General features: G+C 36.4%; 1 protein-coding gene, 1 non-coding gene and 1 pseudogene across 2 annotated transcripts; 2 read left to right on the forward strand and 1 right to left on the reverse strand.

Annotated features, from left to right (window-relative positions):
- The first annotated feature begins 2,814 nt into the window (after positions 1-2,814).
- TRNAP-AGG lies at positions 2,815-2,886 on the forward strand. Its single transcript has one exon. It is a non-coding gene; the product is annotated as a tRNA-Pro (tRNA).
- Positions 2,887-3,295: 409 nt separating this feature from the next.
- LOC122275015 lies at positions 3,296-6,885 on the reverse strand (annotated as a pseudogene).
- Positions 6,886-20,085: 13,200 nt separating this feature from the next.
- LOC122277732 (glutathione S-transferase U8-like) lies at positions 20,086-20,960 on the forward strand. Its single transcript, XM_043087831.1, has 2 exons — positions 20,086-20,400; positions 20,603-20,960. Exons 1-2 carry the CDS (start codon positions 20,086-20,088, stop codon positions 20,942-20,944), a joined length of 657 nt encoding a protein of 218 aa, XP_042943765.1. The 3' UTR covers positions 20,945-20,960.
- The last annotated feature ends 5,853 nt before the right edge of the window (positions 20,961-26,813 follow it).

The following is a 26,813-nucleotide window of genomic DNA, read 5'->3' on the forward strand; positions in this document are numbered from 1 at the left end:
ATCTAATTTATTACATCAATGTCATTTGTTATTTTATTTAGTGGGAGTTCGGTTAGGTCCGGTCCAGTCCCTGGAGGTTTTGTGGACTAGACCGGATGTATTCATTTCAAGATTTTTCTACCTTGGACTAGACCGAACTCCTTAAGGACCGGGCCATTCGGGACGGTCCAGTCCGATTGGTCCATTCAGTCCACCCTAGACCTTTTTTTTTTTTTAATTCAATGATATTTTGTTTAGTACTTATGTAATTATATTGTGATATATTTAATACATATACATATAGTATGCTATTATATATATATATATATTAGTAATATGCTAATACTATCAGTCTATTAGTACATAGTAAATTAGTAATATTTATTAACTTATTTACTATAACTAATAATACACTAGTACTAATACTATAACTAATAACTATATGTAATAATAGTAATACTATATGTAATATACTAGTATTACTATATCTCTTCAAACCCCACATATTTATTAATACTCTATGTAATACTATATTAAATAATAGTAATATTCTTATTACTAATACTCTATATAGTTATAGTGATTTAATACTAACATATTACATATTAAGTTAACTATACTAATACTATTATAAATTTATACATATATTATATATTATAATTTATACTATAACTCTTATAATATGTTAATATATTAATATATACTAGTACTATACGTTATAGTTAATAGTTATACATTAAAGAATATAATAATACATTGATACTAAATATATACAGTTACAGACTTATAATGATTTTTTTTTTTTTTTCAAGGAAGAGTCAAGGCCACAAGTCCACAAGTGACTCCTCCCCACATTTAAAAAAAAAAAAAAAACTTTACTTATGGTGGAGGAACACCGTAACAAACATACCAAACCCACTCAACAAACTATCAACATTAACCAACAAAACTCCAACCCAAAAATAACCCACCGGAAATTTAAAACCAATGCCGAATATAAGATGTACCCATTAAATCTATCCAGTGCAAACCTCGAACCTCACGTGGCAAATCCACTGCTTCAAACACGAGCAACTCCTCCCCCAATGCCCCAACTCTAGCCAATTCATCAGCCACTTATAATGATATAGTTATTATGAATTTATGATTAGTATAACTATATAATTCTATTAGTATTAGATTATTAGTAATTTAGTATAGCTATAATATATTAATAATATTAGTTATGTTGAATCAGTTAGTTAGTATAACATATTCTACATTATTAGTATTAATATAAATTTTAGTATTAGTTATAGCTATATAGCCTATATTAGAATTGAGAGTCTTAAATTATATAATAGATTAATAGTATTAGTATAACTGTATAAGTATACTAGATAGCTATATATTAGTATTAATTATAGTGATTAGTATAACTATATAATAGTATTAATAGTAAACTATTAGTATAGTTATATATTAGTATTAGTTGTACTGTTATAGTGATTTAGTATATTATAATTTCTATATTATAATTTATACTATAACTCTTATAATATATTAATATTTTAATAAATACTAGTACTATATATTAAAGAATATAATAATACATTCATAGTAAATATATATAGTTATATTTATAGTAATTTAGTTATTAACTTATTATGATTAATATAACTATATAAATTATAATAGTATTAGACCATTAATTTAGCTATATATTAGTAATATTAGTTATGGTGAATTAATGATTTAGTATAACTATATAAGTATTAATATAACTATATAAATTATATAATACTATATTAGTATTAATAGTAGACTATTAGTATAGTTATTGTTGAAGTATATGGCTTACACAGTGAAAGTAGGCAGATGCCAAAGCTAGTGAAGCAAAGTGTAGCGGACCAACATGGCATTTGCCTTTCTGGGACACTGATTAGGATGGGGTATTTTTATAATTTTATTTAAATACTTGTACGTTTCACAACAACTATATATTAATATTAGTTATAGTGATTTAGTATAACTATATTAGTATAAATATAAATATATTCTATATTAGACTATTAGTATTTTTTTATACTATATATAATTATGTAATTAATTATATACAACTATTATATAAATAATATATATAAATAATAAATTATTTTTTTTAATTTCCATTCGGTCCGGTCCAGTTGGGGTGAAAGACCCCTTAATCGAGACCGGACCAAAAACACTCAATCTTATCAAATCTAGACCGAGATCAACCAGACCTCGCCTCGGGTAAGTTTGGTCCAAACCAAAATGGCCGGTCAAGTCAGTTTTTCCGGTTAGGACCGGCCGATTCTCAGCCCTAATTTTACCTATCTACACTGTGTCTAGTTTAGTAAAATTTATGTTGGGATTTCTCACCGCGGCAGCTCGGCTCCTCCTTTTGTATACTTATGTTTATTTTAATAGTCCTAAAATAACCCATCATACGATTGCATTAGACTTTTTAATTGTACTGGATTTTTTTTTTTTTTTTTTTTTTTTTGAGAAAATCTAAAATCAGGACATATATAATATAAATCGGGCCTAATTTGCACCTCCCAATGAAAGCTAACACATCAACTCTCTGTTGTATGGTAAACTAGACGACCTAGTACTTACATGGTACTAGCTAAAATCTTATTAATTTGAACTATTTAAATTAGAGTAATGAATTGAAGTGTTAACAAAAGGGAGTTGGCCAATATATGTTGCTAGTCTGCGACCACCTCCGGTGTCAGGTTGGCGGTATACCAAGCTAGCTGGGCGCAAGTGTAGCTAGTCGGACCACTTGAAGGTGTTTTATAGGCAATATAACTTCATTAGGTGTCATATGGGCATTTGGTCTAGTGGTATGATTCTCGCTTAGGGTGCGAGAGGTCCCGAGTTCAATTCTCGGAATGCCCCAACATATTTTTACAATTTAGAGCATAGACTATTAGAGTTTCGGCCCAAAGGCAAGTCACCAAACACAATTCTCCTATTATGATCTTATATTATTTCTAATCATAATTACTAGTGATTCTTTCTGTATAATCCACTCACCCTGTCTAAAGTCACCAGAAGGCAGAAACGCAACGAAATCAGCAAGTCGCGCAATTATCTTCTAGGAGATGACCAAAGCATTTCCATGGTATGCTAACATGTCAGCTTACCACAACAAATGGAATTTTGAAGATTAATGTTTATTGATGTCATGCTTTATGAATAAGAATTTATTCATTTGGTCCCAGTGAACATGTATTTTAGCTGTTTCTTTCTGTTTACACGCACAGCTTGAGTCCGAGTCTGATACTTAAAATTTAAAATGCCAGTGAGAAACACAAAGCATTCGACTAATCACCACTAAAGACATCTCTTTACAATAACTAAAATACAAGATAAACTTTCCGAATCTCATATATACCTTGCTGTCTATGAAAAACATGCATGAAAGGGCTGGCTTAGAATACAAATACTGAAAAGGAGCTCAGGATGCCCCAAACTCGAGGTTCATTTTTCTACAATAGAGTCTTTTGTTGGTGGGCTTGTAGCTTTTGTGCAGTGAGCAGGCTCTACTCCAGTTTGAGTTACTGGCGCTTCTCGTATTGTGTTTGGTCTTGTATCTGATCTCTCAGAAGGATTTTCATTGTCCTTTAGATTGGTATCAATGGTAAGATAATCTGTTAGAACTTTTTTCACGCCTATCCCACGATTTGGAATCTTGCTGCTAGTCATGAGGGGAGATCTTTCTCCCTTGGAAGGGCTAACTCGCTGTGATGGTGAAAAGCTAGGTGAGGTGAAAGCCGACTTATATGGAGTGCTTGAGACAGGCACTGAAAATGACATTGGCACACTCTTGTGAGCAATCACGCTAACTTTGGAGAGTGATGAGAATTGATCTGAATTTTTGGTGAAGTCATCCACGTATAGCAGATCATCAATACGTGCTACAATATTAAAGGCCAGGCTCTCCAACACTCTCGAGTAGCTCTCAAGAATTGATTTCCCAACATCCTAGATAACAGAATACTTTGATCAGTTCTCTGTTAATCAAAATTGAAAGGCATTTATAATAACATATATTCACAATTGGGAAGAAAGATATATGAACCTTATTGTACTGGATTTTGCTCATGTCTAAGGTTGTCTGTGGGAGACCAGGGAATCGCAGCTTCAAGCAAAGCAGTAGGCTCTCTGCTCTTTCTGCTAGCAATTCCCATTTTTCTGCATCAACCATCAGCTCCTTAACCATTTCCCATGATGATTTTGAATTGGATCGGCTTGTACAATTGGCTGGTTTTGAGCTGGTTCTTTTGCGAAACACAAAGATTGAGGCCTCCACTCTATTAGCAATTTCTATAGCTTGATGTTCAGAAGATAAGTCAAGGCAAGCAAGCAGACATTCAGGAGAAAACTGATCTGATGAAATATAGCGATATATGAGATCCCCCAAGCTGGCTCTTCCATTCTGAAACCAAGTTAGAGCAACAATCAACATCGATGTCTTTTTAAATAACATAACACTAGAAATACCTAGATTTTCTTCACACCTTCGGAAGAGCTTCCAAATACGACTCAGGGACTTCCATATCAGCTAAAGCAATATTGTTGATAGCCATGGCAGCCTTTAAAATTTGATTCGTACAATCACGCTTGTGCTGCAACTGCTTTCTAGAATTCTCGTGGAGGCCATTAGGAGGCACTCGGGGCACAGGCAACCACCACTTCTCCTCTTGGCGCTGAAGTGCTTTTCTAAAAGAGGATGACCCATCAGCATCTGGGGCCAGAATACCCTGGTCAACATACCAGAACTCTGTATTGACAAAACTATCTAATATTTCCTGCAAAAAGGAGTTAAATCCAGGATGACCTCTTGAAACTGGATGCACTGTACGAATTAAAAAGTCCTGGAGAAACTTACAAGAAGCATGTTATCCAATTTGCGTAGGGCTGGGAGATTAACATAGAGATCTGAGCGGGGTCTGCAAGTCATGACCTGAATTACAATGAGAGAGAGATTAAAAAAGTCAAGCCATCCTTCTTTGATCAACACAACATACTTATCAAGAAGGATTCATATAAAAAAGCAACAGGTTAAGAGTTGATTTAAACATCCCTTGGAAATTTAATGTACCATTGTGATTAATATACCATTTGCAGCCATTTTTAGTAATACAGCCAGAGAAGGAGAAAAATACTGTGATTGATGGCATTGCATTTAGTTTTTACTTGAATTCCAAAAATTTATAATCAGTTAACTGCTATATGGAGAGCCAATATCTAGATAACATCTCACATAAAATGCTGGAGCACTTATGTTTCTATGGGAATTCAGGCTTGCCCATAATGAGGTAGCCAATTTGCATATGTGCCTGCATTTGGATAAGAGTCTGCCTGGAAATGTTCGGGCAGATCCCAAGAATATCATATAGGTTTGAAATTCATGAATGGAATTAGGTTGTACCTCAAGTTTGCTTCCATCTGGAAATGTCTGCCAAGTAGGTATCAACTCGACAATGTAATCGCTAACACAAACAAGCCAGTTCATCTCCCTTCGCCACATCACCTTTTTCTGAGGTGGTAGAGGTTCCAACCTCCAAAGTTGCCCAAACATAGTGGCTACAATATTAAGCAGAAAATGAGCAACAATAATCAGAAGGAAGTACAATGCAATAATCTTCCCACAAAAATGTATCGCGAATCAATGTAGCAAGAATTAGAAACAGCAAAAAAGATTGCATACCACAAAGATTAGTAATAGCATTTGAAATAGCCAATGCCGTGCAAACCCCATTTCCACAACCTGACATATCTTCTCCAAGCAACAATTTTGAAAATCTCTCTTTCATCATCTCAATCTCTATGATCCCAGAAAAGAAAAATCCGATTACTTATACTATCATTTCAATAATTTTGTTTTTGGGTGCTGAATATATGTGTGAGAGAGAGAGAGAGAGAGAGAGAGAGAGAGAGAGAGAGAGAGAGAACCTGATATTTCTGAACCTTGTTTCTCGAATATTCTGTCACCCAAGTGGGGGTTCTTTTCATCTTCTGTACCATTAGTATTGGTGCAATCAGGCACCTTAGCTTTCTGAATCGGCCAACCCAATAAAGGTGGCGAAGATGACTCGGAGCTACTGTGACTCTGTTCCTCATGACCTGTTGTCTCGGATGTCAAAAAATCAGAGCTCGAACTGCTCTCACGTCGCTCTTCTTCAATCAAATACCCGAATGTTTCTACCTGAACCCCATTGTCCTTGCACCGTTCAGTTCTGTCTTCAATGCCTTCATTCTTTTCATTCAAACCCTCCATTACAGCTTCCCCTTCTTCAACAAAACTAGGCGAAGCACAAAAAACGGAGTTGTTCACCACCATACCATCATAGCAAAGCCAGAAACTACCCGTGCAACATAAATTATGGAGAGACTTTGACACCAAGACCTTAAAACAGAAAACGGGTTCCGGTTATGAAAGTTTCTGAACCTCACCAACGGCAGACAAAGATTGAGCTGTGGATTTTGCTGTTGAGTTCCTTCTATTACTTGTTGGTAGTTGAAAGCTCTATCCATATGTTTTTAACCATGTGTGATGGTAAAGGGATGTAATAAAGGGTAAAATACAGAGAGTGCTGGGATATTCCACTTGTAGAGGAGCTTTTTATTTGTAGTATACTTACATGTGAAGGATGAAGCCAGTCATGATTACCGAAGCTTGCTCAAGCACATGCTTTGAAAGAGACATGAAAGAGTCTCTTGTGTCCTCCTGTTATATTTTAGAAGCGTCTAAACTCCATTTTCCCTTGATCTCAAGGCAGACAAGAAACTGCAAATGGCTCTCTCTCTCTCTCTCTCACACACACACAGATAGCTTTGTTTTTATTTTCTTTGTTTTTTTTCTTGGCAACATAGCTTTGCTTTGGTTTGCTTAAACAATGCCCTTAAAATGAGAAGTGTATAAATTATTCTAAGGTCGTTTGATTCAAAATACAATAAACAAAGGTCATGGGAGTCGTGTAAGTGACGGATCTGTCGATGATGTCTACCTGTTTTATAATCTTCATGATGTTCATGACCTCTTGATTATGTAGTAATTGACTAGATTATCCTTGCCTTGATAATACCAAATTACAAACACTTCATTACCTGTCTTTAGGTTACTTGTGTCTTTTCTCTTTGTTTTGCTTCCGCTCCACTTTGTCTGTCATTATGTAAAACAAAAGCATGGAAATTTGGACCGCCAATACATGGAACTGCTTTTTTGTTTCTTTCTCTCGGAGATATTCGAGATTATTTATCCGATTAATTTTTTGGGTATAAGAATTGGATCAAGCTTGAATTTTGAGGTGGCCTCAAACGATTTTTTGTGCAAAACAAGGAATTCACCGAGGCTCAACTTATCATTTAAATTCTCTTCTCATAATAAAATTGATGCAATGCTACAAGGCTTGAAGAACAGTTTTTAATTATTAACAATAATCTCTCATCTATATGTCATTTTACGATTTATTTTGTAATCTCGAGATGCAAAGGGTTAATAATGTATTTAAACTTTTGAGACAAGTAATAATTTTACATAGTATCAAAGCAGATATTCTAAATTTAAACCTTAATTTTACATTTTATCTCATTAGTTAAATATTTTACGTATCGGATCCACTTATTAAAGGAGAGCCTGGCTCACACGTAAGGGGAGTATTAACGATATAATAAATAATTAAATATATTTTTTTAAAATTTTTAAAATAAATAGTGATTTGACATAAAGAAGTTTGTATAGTTCCTCCATGAAAGAATTCTTTTCTATTCTTTTGGTTGAACTAATTTCTTCTCTGTTTTATGTTTCTTTATACTCTTCATCTTGGATTTAGTCATTTCAATCATTCTAATTGATGTAATATATTTCAAATAGTTTCCATATATGAACTTTTTTAATGAATAATCGCTTAAAATGCAATATGTCAGCTACTGTCCTGCTGATGTAATAAGGGATGAACAAGATCTATCTTTCTGGCGCTCTCAAGTGAGTTTTATGTCATATGTTGCACTCTTTTTAACAATCTTGAGAGGGAATGAATAAGATTTATCTTATTAGTAATCGCAAGTGAAAAATCTGTGTCACAATCTTAAACTCTTTTCAGCAATCGCCCTCTCACCATTTTCCCTTTCCTTGTATTGGTTCAGGCCACCCATTGTTTAATTTTAGAGTTCTTCAACAACATAAAAGAGAGTGAGAAAAAAGAATCCTGATAGAGACACAAGATCAGGATTCCACAGGCTCAACACGAGGCAAGGCAAAAAAAGATAAGTTAATGTTCATGCATTGTCATTTGTGCCTGGAAGATGGTGATCTTCGCAAACAATTAAGAATGGCAAGGAAAAGAGAAAGAGTTGCAGTTGGGGATTCATAATAACAGTACGTGACCGTCTCACTTTGGTCACTTCCATTGCAAGGCTTTCTGCTTCCAAACTTGTGTAATTCCACTTTGTTCATGGTGCTGGTTGTTCCAACTTCCAACCCAAAAATGCAATAATGAAAGCCTCCCTTCACCGGCTACCAAATTCGTTTGCTCGATGTTGATTGCTAATTTGAAACCCGTAGAGTAGAAGTGTACTCGATTCTCTTGCTGTTTGTCATTAAATTAAATGCTGCATACTACTTTTTATTTTTCTATTGTAGTGATTTATTTATTTTTTAAATTTCATGTATGTATACCAAATACCATGTACCCCTGCCCTCAACTCACATCCATTTCAGTTTTTGAATGCCGAGAACCTTAAAAGACCAAGCACTTTTATTTCCATTAAGAAGTAAATCTCGTTTCGAGATTTTTTCCACCAAGAACTGAACCCGCATATAGTGAATTGACCTTTCCCTCTCCTTCTTGCTCTCCATCTCCTTCTCCCATCTGCACTTAATCTACAAATGCTTTTGTGGACGTGTTCTGTTTGAAAGGTAAAACTTTCTGTTTTGGTGGTTCTATTCGTAATCTGGTAATTCTAAACAGACGATAAACCCATCTGATCTAGCTGATCCATCCATCTAGAACCTAGAAGGGAAAAAATAACTATTCTTTTACTTTTCTTTCATTCTTCTCTCTATTGCTTTTGCCCCCACCCTTTATCGATGGCATCGTGTACATATTTTAAGGGTCTAGAGGGGCCATCCTTCTTGTCTCTACCTAAGGGAAAAAGGACGAGAGATATCAATCAAATTACTTTTTAAGAGATTGTTCTTTTGAGATTTGTCATTGTGATCATCAGTCTGTGATTGCCATGGTCAACTCACCCTTCATCATGCATGAACATTCTTGGGCATCCATAGAGGAGTTTATCGATTGAATTTCGGGGAGCAGTGACGTTTCTTTTGGGGCTTTGTTTGCCGATTGAGTGCAGATAAGGGAGGGAGAGGGAGAGGTTGATTCAATGTATGCGGGTCCAGTTCATATTTTGTTGGGGCACCTATGTGTCACTTCATGATTGACCAGTGTGAAAACTAATTTGACACCCGGTCTCAAGGTTTTCTCTTGTTGAAATTGCTTGAACTTTTGGCACTTATGCAGTAAGAGCATTAGTAATGGGCTCAAAAAAGTTAAATTTTAGCCAAAAAATAACCAAAGTATAAAATAAAGAGAAACGCTTCTGACCGGTGCCACCTTTTATCTCTAATTATCGGAGACCAATCAGGAATAGTCACGTAAGGGACATATGCAAAAACACAGCTGAACGCGTAATAGGTGATCAACGCCCCCCTTCCCTTCTCTCTGCTCTCATTCTCTCACACAAAGGATCTCATTTCCCTCGCTCTGAAACTCTTTCACCCAAAAGAAATCTCTTACCTTTCTCTCTCCTTCCCTCTCTCTGCTCTCATTCTCTCTTTGTCTGAAATCTCTACATACAGGGGAGGAATAAGAAGAAGAGGAAGCCCCAATGGAAAACTTCGATGCGTCTTGCTTGAAGCCATTAAGCTTCCCAAACGGACCACTAACTCCAAAACTAGATCCATGGATTCCCAAAAAAATATCTCTTTCTTTTTTCATTTTTTCTCAGATTTGGGTGTTTTTTATTTTAAATGGCTGGGATCTCTTTGTCATTTGGTTTAATGTTGGGGTTCTTTTGTTTTTTGCCTGGGTGTTGATTTTATTTGATTGCTCATGATTTCTTGTTTGTTTGATTTGCTTTTTTTTTTTTTAATTCCCGATCAATGGAGGAACAATACTTCCATTTTCCTGCTTACCTATTGGTGCTTTTATATATATATATATAAAAAAAAAAGCCTCGTAAAGGGGTCCTTAAATCCGATTCTTATTATTATTGTATTCACAAATGACATTCGACTTGGATAAGCAAAAGTTAGTTAAGAAAATAGTTTGCTTCCTTGGGTTTCATCTATTTGATGGTAAAATGTAGAAGAGAATTGTGTTTTGAAATTTGGAAAAATGATCCTGTCGAACCTGATGATGGAGGGACTTTACCCAGCTAAGATTTTCTAGTCTATTTAACTTGATTAGATTGTGTTTTTGATTTCTAGGGACTAAGTACCATTCAATTATTTTAATTTCCTTTGTTTTCTCAGCAATCGAGCATAAGGATGTTAGAATCAATTCTCCTACAAATTTATTGTGTTTATTATTTTAAAAAGTTGAAGGAGAGAGACAAGATGGAGTGAATGAGCGAGAGAGGCCAACGACATGAAGGTTTTCGCCTTTCGGTTTGAGAGAGATCGAGAGAGTGAGAAAGTGAGACTGCAAGGGGGATGGAAGAGGATATATCCAAACGAACTTGATCCCCTGTTGTGCGGCATATGAAGCCCTGTGTTTCCAATTACGTGGCAACTTGCCATTGGATTCCGATATATGGAGTTTGCAGGAGACACATGCAGAAAGTTATTCTCTAAAATAAAATATTACAATAGACTCAACAAATGAATAGTAAATTTAACATTTAGCTATATGGCTAGTCAAATTTATTGAGTGAAAGAGACTAGTTAAAGTTTAAAATCAATATTTTAATAGAATAATGAAAGATTTATTGAGCCTACTATTTGGTATTGTAAAAAGTAACTAGTTAAAATTTATAAAAATAAATTTTTTAACTAAATTTTAGATAAAATTTGTTAAGACCACTACCAATGCCCACACATAATGCAAAAGGATTCTTAGACCCATGTGAAACAGCCCAAAACCGAACAATCCCCATAAACAAGTTTAGTAGAATCTGGGCCCCTCCTTGAGCACAACGCTTACGGTGTCTCCTGGTCTTAGAGCATTAGTATTGATTTAGTCAAAATTTGATTAAAACTACATATTTTTTACAAAAAGTCAAAGTTATTAAAGTATAATTCCACATTCAACTAAGTAAAAATAAGTCAAAATAATAACATAATATTTTTTTAATAATATTTTGTTTTCATATTTTGCCACTACAATAAGCATATGCTAATTAATAAATTAGAAATTATTAAATTATTAATTAACAAATGGTTAGTGTTAATATTAGAATGCAAACAATCAAAATTTTGAAAATTAAATATGTAGAAATTATTAATTAACATATGCATGGTTAGTGTTAACATTATAATGCAAACAATCAAAAGTTTAGAAATTAAATATAGATTTGATATGTAAACAGTGACTAGCCAAGTTTGTATTTTACTTTCCGTAGTTATTTGGCTATTGAGATTTCTTAGATGAGAATTTTAAGTTTTAAGATTAAATATTAAAATATATTATAATTTTAGAATTTGAAAAAGTAAAGAAAAATTTGAATTGTTTATTATATTTTACATGAAAATTTGATAAAATTATAAATTGCCATACAAAATATAATGATGAAATGAGAATTTTGTATTTGAGATAAAAATTCTTGATGATCAAACAGTACCTAAAGTTTTGCCTAAAGGACTTTAGCTAGTCCAATGCAACTCATTTAAGTATAATTTAACTATATTTTAGACTTCACTTGCACTGGCTAATCCAATATCTACGCTCTCAAGCCAAGAAGTGGATCAGGAAGAAAATTTGAGAAGAAAAATGATGGTAGACATTTGAAAAAGAACATGCCACCAGCGGCTAAAGGTTGAACTTAAGTTTTAACCTACTACGTACAATAATGTCTTGGTCGGCTGCTGTTTGGACCATTCCAAACAGAAAATAAATAATAATAATAATAAAGTTAACAAAGCGGCTCACGTCATAACGTCTCAAGACACTGATAACAAATCATCATTGACCTAATTAAGGACTCAAACTTCAACGACCAAGTCATTCGAAGCTGCTCAATGTAGAAGTTTTCTCAAGTAAATCTTGAAGCAGGGTAACGATATATTACACGATCGTTAACCTAAAACTATACAAAATTAACAGATTTAAATTTGATATTAATAAGTTTAAATCAAAACGGATTAACATGTTAATAAAAGGTCATCACTTAATCTAAAATTAACCACTTTTTACTCGTATAGATTTTATTTTAAAATTATAATTTTATTATTGTGAAATTATAATATTTGTTTTTAGTATGTTTATATTTTTATTATTGTAATTATTGTAATTTTGGACTTATGCTGATATTTATTATTGTAATGTTTGTAATATTGATTATATTATATATTAAAATTTAAAAAATATTTATGTTTTTTGTTTATAGGTAGTCTTTTTTTTAATATATTGTGACTACTAATAAACATAAATTTTAACTATTATGTGAAATTATGTTAATTAGGTCAAATGGATTATACGTGTTAGTTCAACTTCTTTACATTAAACGAGTTTACGTGAATCATGACATGTTGAATTATTTTTAATTAATTATTAAACGGATCAAAATAGGTGATACAACACAATCTTTTATTTAAATTGATCGGATTAAGATTTGAAAATTTGATACATTTAACTTAAGGGGTTAGATTTGAGTTAATCTATATAATTAAATATTCATAACTTGACGAATATGATCCAAAAACATGAATTGACACGCCTACGTTGAAGAGAATTGAGGCAACAACAGTCCTTCACTTCTCAAATACATTCACAAGAAGATTCCCATGCTTTGTACACAATGATTGTGGGGTGGGAATGGAGGGTCGATTCCCGAACGTCTCGAGAGAGGGATCGATGAATGTTATCAAAACTGTTAACTTTTGTACGTTTGATTTGATTCGTTTGCCAGTGGTCGTATTTATTTCGTTTTTGGTTCTATCTCATGGCTTTGTTTTTTGTTTTGTTTCGATCTCTGTCTTTCCTCTTGAAAGCCAGCATAGATTACAAGCTAGAATAACCCCCATGCAAAGCCAAGGATCGAAGTACGTACGTAGTAGTAAAAGTTCAACAAATTTATGATTTCTATCATGTGATCGATCATACAGGCAATAATTAATCCTGATATTAATTATGTATATATGTCTTTTTTCTTTTCTTTTTTCTTTTTTTTTTAAATAAAAGATATTTATTAAAATCTCACTTGTGGCGGACTATCGAGTATTTCGTAAATTATGTCGCCAATTAAAAAGCCTTTCTATTTTCTTTTTTTCCTCTTTTTAAGATGGGTTGAATTTTACTATTAACACCACATTAATATAATTCGATTGTTTCTTCTTTGGTCAGGGATATCATTTTGAGTCTTCTGTTGGAAATGCACACTGAGATAAAAGCTGATCTCTGATACACCCCACTCCTCTTTTGTTCACATCACTTCAGGGCATGATAGCAACTTCGTCTCCACCCACTTTACCGCGTGGTCCTTACTCTGAACCAATTTTACCTCATGCTAGAGAAGTATTTACTTTCAGTCTTTGGCTCATATCTAAAAACCCTATGGTAGAACAATTAATATTAAGCAAATCCATGTATTCTTATTTTTGAGATATCCAAAGGAAATTAATGAGACCCAGGTCCCATTTTCCCACCAGGCCGCCTTGTTTACAAATTACTAAAACCAGATAAGAAAACTAAGGACGTATACCAGTGGCTGATTCTGAAAGAAAGATCCAACTGCTCTCTTTTTGCGTTTTTCTCCACTTTTTAGTTTGGTTGGTGGTCTGTATTTTGTTTCCAAGTTTGATTAGCAATAGTAACAGCACCATATAATATATATACTACTCTTGTGTTAAGTATGTATTGCTGGAGATGTCTCCTTGTATAATTATACTTTTTCTCTTTTAAATATTTAAAATATATATATATATATATATATACAAATAAATTAGTTGTAACTTATTTAAAAATTTAGAAAGAAATACAGTATTCTAGCGATCAAATCCAAGAGGAAAATTAACATTTTCCCTAATAATATTATGGTTTAGTTCATTGCACTAGAGCAGTCGGATTGGATTATTCCCTCAGGGGATCGATCTAGCTGGAAGTATAGAGGTTGATGTGTTATTTACAATTTGGTGACACACTGTTTATTTTGACATTCGTTATAATTATAAAACATTAAAATACAGTATACTTTCTTCTGGCTGCTACATCAATAATGTGTTTGGTATATAAATAAATAGACTTGCAATTATATTTTATAAATTGCCAGGGTTGCTAGAGTCAAAATGGCCATTTCCTGCAACCAACCCCTTGATGTCATGCCGGGGATCCAAATTGTATTGATATGGTTGCATCATAAAAGGGCATCTGTTGAAAAGCCACCCAAGTGGCATGACTTATACATGCACCGTAAGGTGCATTGTCTTGTTAGGCACCGTTCGGTGCCTTGTTTCTAATGTTAGGCACCTCCCACCCCGTATTTTTAGCAGCTGATTGCTGCACCGAAACTGATCAAGAATTGCTGAAGAGAACTTCTCCTATAAATAGGAGAGTTCTGATCTGCAGAAGTTGCAGTGGAGTGAGGAAAGGAAGAGGGACGTGAGAGAGAGAAATAGAATTTTGTAGATTTTCTGAAAATCTTGTACAAATTCTATAAAAGAGGCTTCAATGGACGTAAGCAATTTGCTAAACCACTTTAAAATTGTTTTGTGTGATTTTTGGACAGGTTAGAGGCTCAACAATTGGTATCAGAGCTCTGGTTCGAGCTGTCCGAAAATTCAAGTTGCTCAAAATCAATTTTTGACAACTCCAGGGTGTTCCTCGCGTCGAGACGAATCCGTTGCCGCAAACAGAATCGAAAACGGAGGTCGGAAGAGCCCACACGCGCCCCTAGAAGGTCAGCGCGTGTATCTGCTGTCATCCACGCGCCCCACGCGCATCGGAGGAAGAAGACGACTGAGCCACACGCACCCACGCGCCCCCACGCGCCCCGAAGGTTGAAGACGCGTGACAGACACGCGCCTCACGCGCCCCCACGCGCCATACAAAGGTTCGGCGCGTGTAATCCACGCGCCCCACTCTCCCCACGCGCAGAAGGTACTGTAGCGCGTGTAACACACGCGCCTAGTCGTTGCCCACGCTCACTGTGCAGCGCGTGTATCCCACGCGCCAAACAAATCAGAACCGTCCGTTTTTCAGATCCAATTTCGGCTTGATCTAAGCCATTCGAAGTCCGATTTCAACAATCAAATAGTGCTTTCCTACTATTTGGATCGTTCCAGACTCATCCGTACGGTTAGAATTTTGAAATTTTGAGTCTAAAATTTTTAAATTCAAATGGAAAGATCTGGAAGAGATAGGAGTTCTGATAATGCCAGTAGCTCCGGGCGTCGGTCCACTGTGTCAAATGCAAAGTTTGAAGTTGAGAAGTTCGATGGAACAAGCAATTTCGACATGTGGCAGTGTGAAGTCATGGACGTGTTGATCCAACAAGAGTTGGATATTGCGTTGGGAGGAAAGCTAGATGATATGACTGATCAGGATTGGAAGAAGCTTAATACTCAAGCTTGTAGTACAATCCGATTATGCCTTACCAAAGAACAAAAGTATTTTGTCATGAGAGAGACAAATGCTAAGGTACTTTGGCAGAAATTGGAGGATAAGTTCATGAAGAAGAGCATTGAGAGCCGTTTGCACTTGAAGAAGAAGCTCTTCAGATTCCAATTTCGTGAAGGTATTTCTATGTCTGAACATCTGAATAGTTACAACCAAATTCTTGCTGATTTGTTAAACTTAGATGTTGAAATTGAAGATGAAGATAAAGCTTTACTTTTGTTAAATTCCTTACCCGATACATATGAGCATTTAATTACTACTCTACTGTATGGGAAGGAAAGTATTAGTTTTGACGATGTATCTAGTTCTTTAATTAGCAATGAGTACCGGAAAAAGGATAAGCAGGTACATCAAGATACATCAAGTGAAGCTTTAACAGCAAGAGGGAGACCACAGTCAAGGTATCCCAGAAAGAAGAACGGTTTTCATTCGAAAACCCAAGCCACATCACGTGGTTCATCAGTCGGAAGAAAGCTCGCCAGAGACGAGTGTTCCTTTTGTCACAACAAAGGACACTGGAAGAAGGATTGTCCCAAGCTGAATGGACAACAGCAGAATCAACCCACCACAGCCAATGTCGTGGACAGAGATGATGATTCAGATTTTTCCTTGATAAGCTCATCATCCATTTGTCATTCCGATGAATGGATTATGGATTCCGGATGTACCTATCATATGTGTCCCAATCGGGACTGGTTTACTGATTTCACAAAGATCGAGGGTGGAACAGTACTTATGGGCAATGACAGTGCCTGTAAGACACAGGGAATAGGTAGCATTCGGTTGAAGCTGCACGATGGCAGCATCAAGACTCTAACAGAAGTTCGGTATGTTCCGGACTTGCGGAAGAATCTCATCTCACTGGGATCTCTGGATTCGAAGGGATTCAGAATCGTCATTGAAGACGGAACTCTCAAAGTACTAATGGGAGTTCAGGTGGCAATGAAGGGCTTAAGGCGAGGAAACTTGTACTTCTTGCAAGGAAGTACTATTGCTGGAAGAGCTTCCACAGGCTGTGAGAAGCTAGATGAGACTGATGATGACACCACCAGTCTTTGGCATATGCGTATGGGACATGCAGGAGAAAAAGCTTTGCAGACACTGGTGAAGCAAGGCTTACTCAAAGGTGCCAAGACTGGTAAACTGTCTTTCTGTGAGCACTGTGTATTGGGGAAGCAGAGGCGGATCAAGTTTGGAACCGCAGTACACAATACACAGGGAATTCTTGACTATGTGCACTCCGATGTTTGGGGACCTACCCAAAATGCATCTTTGGGAGGTAAACATTGGTTTGTAACTTTTGTTGATGATTATTCTCGTCGTGTGTGGGTGTATACGATGAAGAATAAAGATGAAGTGCTGAAGATCTTCCTTGATTGGAAGAAAATGGTTGAGACTCAGACCGGCAGGAAGATTAAGCGGCTCAGATCTGATAATGGAGGTGAGTACACTTCAGACCCCTTCATGGAAGTATGCCGGAGAGAGGGAATTGTCAGACACTTCACGGTACAAGGTACACCGCAGCAGAACGGTGTGGCAGAACGAATGAATCGTACTTTATTAGAGAAGGTGCGATGTATGTTACTGAATGCTGGACTCAGTAAGAAATTTTGGGCTGAAACTGTGACATATGCCTGCCACCTCATCAACCGACTACCCGTAGCTGCCAATGATGGGAAGACACCCATTGAAATGTGGAGAGGTAAACATGCTACTGATTATGACTTTTTACACATTTTCAGATGTCCTGCTTACTATCATGCGAAAGAAAGTAAGCTTGATCCTAGAGCCAAGAAAGCAAAATTCTTGGGCTTTAGTACCGGTGTAAAAGGGTATAGACTCTGGTGCATAGAGTCCAAAAAGGTAATCATCAGTAGAGATGTTACATTCAACGAATCTGAGATGCTTAAGTCACATAAGCATAAAGATTCCAGTGAAGGCAGCAGTGATGGCGAAACATCAGATGATTCGCAGAATGTGGAGTTTATTATTTCAAAGAAGCATGGACAAGATGAGACTGATAATCCAGTCACAGTACCTCCATGTCAACCCGAATCAATAGCAACCAACAGACCAAGACGAGAGAAACGTGTACCAACACGTTATGCAGACTATGTGACATATGCATTACCAGCTGAAGGGGGTGAGATCCCAACCACTTACAGAGAAGCCGTACAGTCCAGTGAACAAGTTGAATGGACAAAGGCGATGAAGGAAGAGATGCATTCTCTTCACCAGAACCAGACTTGGGAGCTTGTGCCGCTTCCAAAAGGAAAGAAGGTAATTGGCTGTAAGTGGATCTTCAATCAGAAAGATGATCAAGCTGCTAAAAATGGAGTACGATACAAAGCTAGGTTGGTAGCCAAGGGCTACGCTCAGACAGAGGGAATTGACTACAGTGAAGTATTCTCTCCTGTTGTGAAACATTCTTCCATTCGGATATTGCTAGCTTTGGTTGCACAATATGATCTTGAGTTAGCACAGCTTGATATGAAGACAGCTTTCTTACATGGTGATCTGGAAGAGGAGATTTATCTGTCTCAACCAGAAGGATTCAAAGAAGCTGGCAAAGAAAATTGGGTATGCAGTCTGAAGAAGTCTCTCTATAGCTTGAAGCAGTCACCTCGGCAATGGTATAAGCGGTTTGACCGCTTTATGATGGATCTGAAATACACTCGTTGCCAATACGATTATTGTGTATATTTCAGAAAACTTGCAGATGGATCTTTCATTTATCTGCTTTTATATGTAGATGTTATGTTAATTGCATGTAAAAGTAAGGGGGAGATAGATCGTTTAAAAACTCAATTAAGTAATGAGTTTGAAATGAAAGATCTGGGAGAAGCACGAAGAATACTGGGGATGGAGATCAGCAGAGATAGGGTGAAAGGTACAGTTCACCTTACTCAGAAGCAGTATCTGAAGAGAATACTGCAACAATTCAACATCGACTCGAAGACGAAGCCGGTGAGTACTCCTATGGCCTCATATTTCAAGCTCAGTGCATTGCAGTCTCCTAAAACTAATGAAGAGAGGGACTACATGAGGAATGTCCCATATGCAAGTATTGTTGGAAGCTTAATGTATGCCATGGTGTGTACACGACCTGATATCTCCCAGGCCGTTAGCTTAGTTAGTCGCTATATGCATAATCCTGGAAAGGTTCATTGGCATGCGGCTAAGTGGATTCTACGGTATATTGCTGGGACCGTAGATGTTGGTTTAAGGTTCGAGAAGAGTGAAGATAGTCTAGTAACTGGATATGTTGACTCAGACTATGCAGGTGATCTTGATAAACGCCGATCGACAACTAGTCATGTATTCACTATGGCTGGAGGACCAGTTAGTTGGCGATCAACTTTGCAGTCGACAATTGCACTATCATCAACTGAGGCTGAATACATGGCTGTAACAGAAGCCGTGAAAGAAGCCATTTGGTTACATGGACTGGTAACAGATTTGGGCTTTGAGCAGCAAGAGGTTACCGTTTACTGTGACAGTCAAAGTGCAATCCATTTGGCCAAGAATCAAGTATACCACTCTCGAACAAAGCATATAGATGTCCGTTTCCACTTCGTACGTGAGATATTGGAAGAAGATGACATCAAACTTCAGAAGATTGGCACTGAAGATAATCCAGCAGATATGTTGACGAAGGTAGTCACAGGAATCAAGTTCCAACACTGTTTGGACTTGATCAGTATCGTACACTGCTGAGCACCCTCGGGTGCAATGGAGCATATTCGATAGCAGAAGTCTCTCATGTCAAAGAAAGAGGTGCATTCATTTGAAGAATGAATCAATTTGCAAACAGCCGGGTATGGCACACTTGGGTGGAGGGGGTGATTGTTGAAAAGCCACACAAGTGGCATGACTTGTACATGCACCGTAAGGTGCATTGTCTTGTTAGGCACCGTTCGGTGCCTTGTTTCTAATGTTAGGCACCTCCCACCCCGTATTTTCAGCAGCTGATTGCTGCACCGAAACTGATCAAGAATTGCTGAAGAGAACTTCTCCTATAAATAGGAGAGTTCTGATCTGCAGAAGTTGCAGTGGAGTGAGGAAAGGAAGAGGGACGTGAGAGAGAGAAATAGAATTTTGTAGATTTTCTGAAAATCTTGTACAAATTCTATAAAAGAGGCTCCAGTGGACGTAAGCAATTTGTTAAACCACTTTAAAATTGTTTTGTGTGATTTTCGAACAGGTTAGAGGCTCAACAGCATCAAACCCAAGAGGTCTTGCACTAGTTATAATGGTCGAAGAGGTGGTGGTCTTTGGTGTTTGGGTAAGCCCTTACAGTCGCAGAGTAGAGACTGCTCTGAGACTGAAAGGAGTACCCTACAAATACATTGAAGAAGATTTAGGCAACAAGAGTCCTTTGCTTCTCAAATACAACCCCATCCATGAGAAAGTTCCCGTGCTTGTACACAATGGAAATCCTATTGCAGAGTCCCTAGTGATTCTTGAATACATTGATGAGACCTGTCCGCAGGGTTTCCCCATATTGCCCAAAGATCCTTATGAGAGAGCCACTGCACGTTTCGGGTCCAAGTTCATTGACGACAAGGTTATAAATCTATACATACATACATATACATATATATATATATATATATATTTGAAAAACAGAAGTTTTTTTGTCTTTTATAATAAATTATAAGGAATATCAATTATAGTATTGATGAATTTTTCTTAAATATAAGTTCAGATATGACTTATCCTTTTTAAGTCCTTGCTGATCATGAGTGTTATTTTTTTCTTTTTTGCAGTGTATGCCTGCAATAACGCAAGCTTGCTGGGGTGAAGGAGAAGCGAGTGATAAGGCAGTGGAAGAAGCAACTGAGCTTCTAATGTTTATGGAGAATGAGCTAAAGGAAAACAGGTTCTTTGGAGGAGAGAGGATTGGAATGGTAGACATAGCAGCTAATATCGTAGGCTTCTGGCTTGGAACCTTTGAACAAGTTACCGGGGTAGAGTTGATGACTAGAGACAAATTTCCCAACCTGACCAACTGGAGCATTGAATTTGTAAGAAACAATGTTATCAAGGAAAATCTTCCTCCAAGAGAGGAAATGATTTCTTATTTACGAAAGAAAAGATCAGCCCGCTAATTTCCAGGAAGAAAAAAAAAAAAAAAAAAAAACTTTGGACGTACCTAGCTGTAATATTGCCTCCAAAATTCCAAGTACATGATCATGCCCATTAATTTAAATCCACTGCTTCAACTACTTATCTTGTTTTGGATCCGTCTGAAAGCCTTTGAAGTTTGATCTTCTTCTCTTTTCTTTTTATTTTGTACTTTGGCGTTGTTAATTAGTCTTAAACGTGCTTATCAGAAAGTCAGTTATTAAATTGAAAAAGTAATGCTACGTACAAAATAAATCTAGAATTCAAAAATTCTGCACAAAACTTACGCCTAAATCAATAAAGTCAGTTCACGTATATCCTGGATGCCACGTTGCCAAAAAGTAAATGACAAAAAAAAGTGTACCCTATGATGAGGGCCACGGCCACGTGACCGTTCGATGGCCTGATGAGATGCGGGATTATGTGAAAGGAATTAAAATAATAGACACGTGAAGTTAGTTCTATTATATTTAATATTATTTAAAATATTAGGCCACATTAAAGCACTAATAGTGGCTTTAATAAACTTTAACTAAAATTTAGTTAGAAAATTCACTTTTATAAATTTTAATTAGCTACTTTTTACAACATTAAATAATAGACTCAACAAATCTTTCACTATTCTATTTAAATATTAATTTTTAACTTTTCATTATTTTAATTCTAAAAATTTCTTTTCACATAAAACCGAATCCTGGAGGGAATAGTGAAATTCTGAAATTCTGGAAAGGAACCGAATCATTTTCACATAACAATAGATTGCGACACGAAAACTTGAAAATCATTTAAAAGCAGTTGCATACTTCACTAACAGGAGTATAAGAATTATCAATAACCCTGCGGACATCAAAATCTAATAAAAACAAATTTATACATTGTATAAGAAACTAAAATGGAAGATATGTTTTCAGCAGCAATAAGGTTTTATGGTCAAAAGACAGAAAACAGAGGAGTACCCCATGAAAGAACTCAGGGGGAACATCAATTTTTAGTCCAAAAATAATATTTGGTCAGCCCTTTCAGTTCAACAAATTTGGCCAGCCATATAATCTGAAGTTAAAAATATTGTTCATTTGTTGAGCCCACTACTGCACTTTATTTGACACTAGTTATTTTTTGGCTAAAATTTAACTTTTGCTAACCCACTACTAGTGCTCTTAATATATATTGTAGAACTCATTCTATATGTTTTTCTTTCTCCTAATTGAGACCCTTAAGTTTAAACAAAAATTAAGGGTCTCTAAGTGGAGTGGAGACCATTTGGACCTCCTAACACCTTTACACCTTTACACCTTTACATCTCTATGATTCCCAAATCTATTTATAAAATGGATGTCGTAAAACCTATAGCAAATGTATTAAAGGTTTTACGAACTCTTCTGCATGTACTATACGAACTCTTCTGCATCACATCAGACATCATCTTCTGTGACTTTTTCATCTACTCTCCATTCAACGTCTCAATCTCTCATGGATGATTAGTCTCCGTATTTCTTTCATTCAAGAGACCCATGGTGCTCTTCTTGTTTCCAATCCTCTCACTTGTGACAATTATCTCACATGGAAGCATGCCATGAAGATGGATCTCAATGCCAAAAAACAAACTAAGCTTCATCAATGGTTCACTCATCAAACCAACATCCTTGCAGATGCTCAACTATGGGATCGCTAAAATGACATGGTATTGTCATGCATGGCTCCTTAACTCCATTGATAAGTCTCTTGTATGTAGTCTTATATACCATGAAAATGCTCACACAGTTTAGTTGGACCTTGAAACAAGATTCTCTCAAAGCAACAATCCCAAAATTTTCAAGTTGAAACGGTACATCTCCACCTTAACTCAAGATTCTATTGTCCATCTTCACTTATTATTCAACCACAAAGTCATATTTGGCTGAACATTACATGCTCCAGCCCCTTCCCCTATGCATTTGTGGTGCTCTATTGGCACTACAAAAAAATATGACATTGAGCAAGTTTTTCAATTTTTTATGGATCTCCATGATCCCTACACTTCCATTCGGAGTCAAATTCTTGCCATGGATCCACACTCTTCCATCAGCAAGGATTACTCCATTCTTCATCAAGAAGAAAAACAATGCTTACTTCATCTACTTGTAGTCTTGGTTTGGAGTGCGATTGACCGAAATGGCAACAAAATCGGAGGCTGGTTGGGGAATGGGATACGTAATGGGCCATTATCATTTTGTAATGGGCCATGGTTGGGGAATGTATAAATTGAGAGACAAAATTAACACTATAGGCCAAATCAGGATGAGTGAGAATAAAATACTAGAGTACGCCAAGAATACTACGATAATGTGCAGGGTCGAGGAAAGGAACATCACTGGTGAGTCATTTGGTTTTTGACATCATGGAGGCACTCATAGGTTTAGAATCTTGCATTTGGGCACGATCTAAGATATATGTCAAGTGCATATTTTGATTAGGATAAAGTAAGTCCATTAGTAGTGTGGCGAACTTGGATCCCTAAACAATAGTGGAGACGATCAAGATCTTTCATAGAAAATTGTGTACTAAGAGTGTGGATGAACTCTCTGAGATAGGAAGGAGTTGAACCAATCAAAAGGATATCATCAACATATAACAGTAAAACAAGCATGCCACGTGAAAAATTAGAAACAACACTACAGATGAAACCATAAGAAATGAGAAAAGTGCTAAATTTATCAAACTATGCACGAGGACCCTATTTTAAACAATATAACATTTTATTTAATTTGCAAACATAGGAGGGTAGAGAGGAGTCAATAAAACCTAAAGGTTGTTCCATGAACACCGATTCTTGGAGATCACCATCAAGAAATGCATTATTGAAGTCAAGTTGTTGGATGTCCCAATGATGGTGAAGGGCGAGACTGAGAATGATGCAAATGGTACTAGGCTTGATGACTAGAGATAAGGTCTCATTATAGTTGACACCATCAATTTGATAAAATCTTTTGGCAACTAGGCGAGCTTTTAGATGATCAAGAGTCCCATCAGCATTGAGTTTGGTCTTGAAAACTCATTTGCATCCAATAACATCCATATGTGGGCTTCGTGGGACAAGGGCCTAGGTATTGTTATCATGTAAAGCTTGGAGTTCGTCGTGCATGGCCTAAGTTCAACCTACATGGTTAAGAGCAATTCAAACCGTCTTGTGCTCCTTGGGGAGATTGGTGAGAGTATGAAGATGTGCATACTTCTTGTTAGGTTGGTGGACTCTAACTTGAGACTGAGTAACCATGGGACGTAGAGGTGAGCTTGGTGGAGAGAGTCCTTCTAAGGGTGACGTAACTATGGAGGATGAGGAAGACGCCAAAAGGTTATGGATGATCATCATTAATGGCACAAGAGTTATCTTCAACCAGTGAATTCGTTAGTGATGTGTGTAGAGTTAGGAATTGGTATTTCTCCAATGTGTGGGTGACGATGAAACTTGCAAGGAAAAACCACTAAAACCACCTTTAGAGCTATTTGAGAGTGAAATAGGAGAACGTCATTTCATGGAGGTAAATAAAATGTGTTTAGTGGAGGAGGGAAGGTAAAGGTTCTCAAGTTGTTTGTAAGGAAAAGTAGATTCATCAAACACGAAGTGACGAGAAATAAATGTGCAACGAGAGCTTCTAAAAGTCTATTGTACATTTATATATTGATGGTTTTGCATAGAGATTAGTATTTATAGAGTTGTGTAACGTTACTAAAAATGAAAAATAAAGGATGTGATTTGGGATTCAATACAAGTAAAATGGAAAGCAGTCGTTGCTAGGTGTGTAGTTGTCAAAGATAGTTAGGTAGCCGTTGTCTATGATTTGGTTGCCTTATCAGTAGAGGTATCGTCAATAGATACCCCGTGTCCCATTCGCTTACCCAATGGTGACACTATTCCCATCACACATGTTGGCAACGTTCACTTGCCACCTGCTCTGTCTCTCACTAATGTCCTATATGCTCTTTCCCTTCAATTCAATTTATTGTCCATCAGCAAAATCATTATTGCTCTTAATTGTGTTTCATTATTTTTTTTCTAAATTTTGTGTCTTTCAGGACTTGTCAATAAGGAAGCTTATTGAAATGGGTGAAGTACAAGATGACCTTTACAACTACAAACAAGTTCCATCCACAACTATACACTCTCAGAAACTTCCAACTCCAACCTTCTCACATCACCATCTAGGTAACCCATCATCTCCTTGTATTCCCAAAACCTTATCTATTCCCCCTTTCAAATCTACATGTGATGTTTGTATTTGAGCAAAACACGCTCTTCTATCTTTTTCATTGAACCATAATAAAAGTTCATTTCTTTTCATAGAATTTATTGTGACATTTGGGGTGGTTATTCAACTGCATCTAATTCTAGGGCTCACTATTTTTTAACAATAATTGATGATTATTCTCGTACCACATGGGTATACTTGTGCATGAAATCTAAAACCTATACTTAAGTCAAAAAATTTCATGCTCATATTGGAACTCATTTTCAATGCCCCATTCTTCACAATTGCATCGACATTGACCAAGAATTTTGTTAACTAAAATGTTTTTTCCACAAAATGGCATTTTTCATGAAAGCACATGTGTCGAAACACCACAACAAAATTATGTTGCTAAACTCAAACGTTGTCACATCCTTAATGTGGCTTGTTGTCTACATTTTCATGCACACATTCCTATCTCTTTTTGGGGTGAATGCATTTTAGCTGCCACTTACCTCATCAATTGCACTCCTTCTCCAATTCTTACCAGTAAGTTGCCTCATGAGCTTCTTTTTAACAAACCCACCTCATACACACACTTGCATCTTTGGTTGCCTTTGGTAGCATCTGTTATGCTCACTTTCTTCTGTCTCATCATGACAAGTTCTCTTCACGTGCCCTATGTTGTGTTTTTATTGGTTATCATTTTTATCATAAAGCATATAGAGTTTATGATTTGAAGAACAATAGCATTTTCATCTCCCATGATGTCACTTTCATTGAACATATTTTTTCCTTTCAACACATACTGCCCAATCCTACTCCAAACCCTATCCTCCCTCTCCCCTTCCTGAAACCCCAACCCCTTCATCCCCGGACCCACTTCATCAATCATCTTCGACCCAACATCAACCATGCCTCGTGCATCACTCTCATCACTCTCATTAGCTGCCTAACTCAAAGGCTTAGAATCTAATCATACGTGTTCTCTTAAACGCATTCCACCTGATAGGAAACCTATTGGATGCAAAGTGGGTATTCAAAAGCATACTAGAGGCCAATGGATCCATTTAGCGTCATAAAACTCGTCCCGTGGTTTAGGAATACATAGATCAAGTTGAAGGACTTGTCTATCATGAAACATTTACTTTTGTGGCAAAATTAGTCATAGTACAGTGTGTACGCGCTATAGCTGCTACCTATAATTTATCTCCTTATCGAGTAGATGTCCACAACCACTTTCTTCTTGGTGATCTTGATGAAGAATTTTACATGATACCCCACCAGATCATTGCAACAAGGGGAGACCCGTGTTTATCACCTTCAAAATTCTCCTTATGGCCTCAAGCAAGCTTCTCACAAATGATTCTCCAAGTTCTCATCTATTTTAGTTATTGTTGGGTTTCAACATTCCCAAGCTAATCACTCACTCTACACACTCGCTCAAGGTTCATCCTTTACTATTATCTTTGTTTATGTTGATGACCTCCTTGTTGTAAGTAATGATCCATCCACCATCATCAAGATCAAGAATTTTCATGCTCAACACTTCAAAATCAAGGATCTTGGAACTTTATAGTACTTTCTAGGTTTGGAAGTTGCTCAGTCCCTGGCGATATCATTCTCAATCAATGTGAGTATGTTTTCG

The sequence above is a fragment of the Carya illinoinensis genome, chromosome 9, assembly GCF_018687715.1.
Source record: "Carya illinoinensis cultivar Pawnee chromosome 9, C.illinoinensisPawnee_v1, whole genome shotgun sequence".
NCBI lineage: Eukaryota > Viridiplantae > Streptophyta > Magnoliopsida > Fagales > Juglandaceae > Carya > Carya illinoinensis.

Excerpts from the sequence above, each read along its gene's own strand:
- LOC122277732 (XM_043087831.1), top strand. The coding sequence starts at position 20,086 with ATGGTCGAAGAGGTGGTGGTCTTTGGTGTTTGGGTAAGCCCTTACAGT. Across the intron at positions 20,401-20,602 it reads CCAAGTTCATTGACGACAAG|TGTATGCCTGCAATAACGCA; the intron begins GTTATAAATCTA and ends TCTTTTTTGCAG.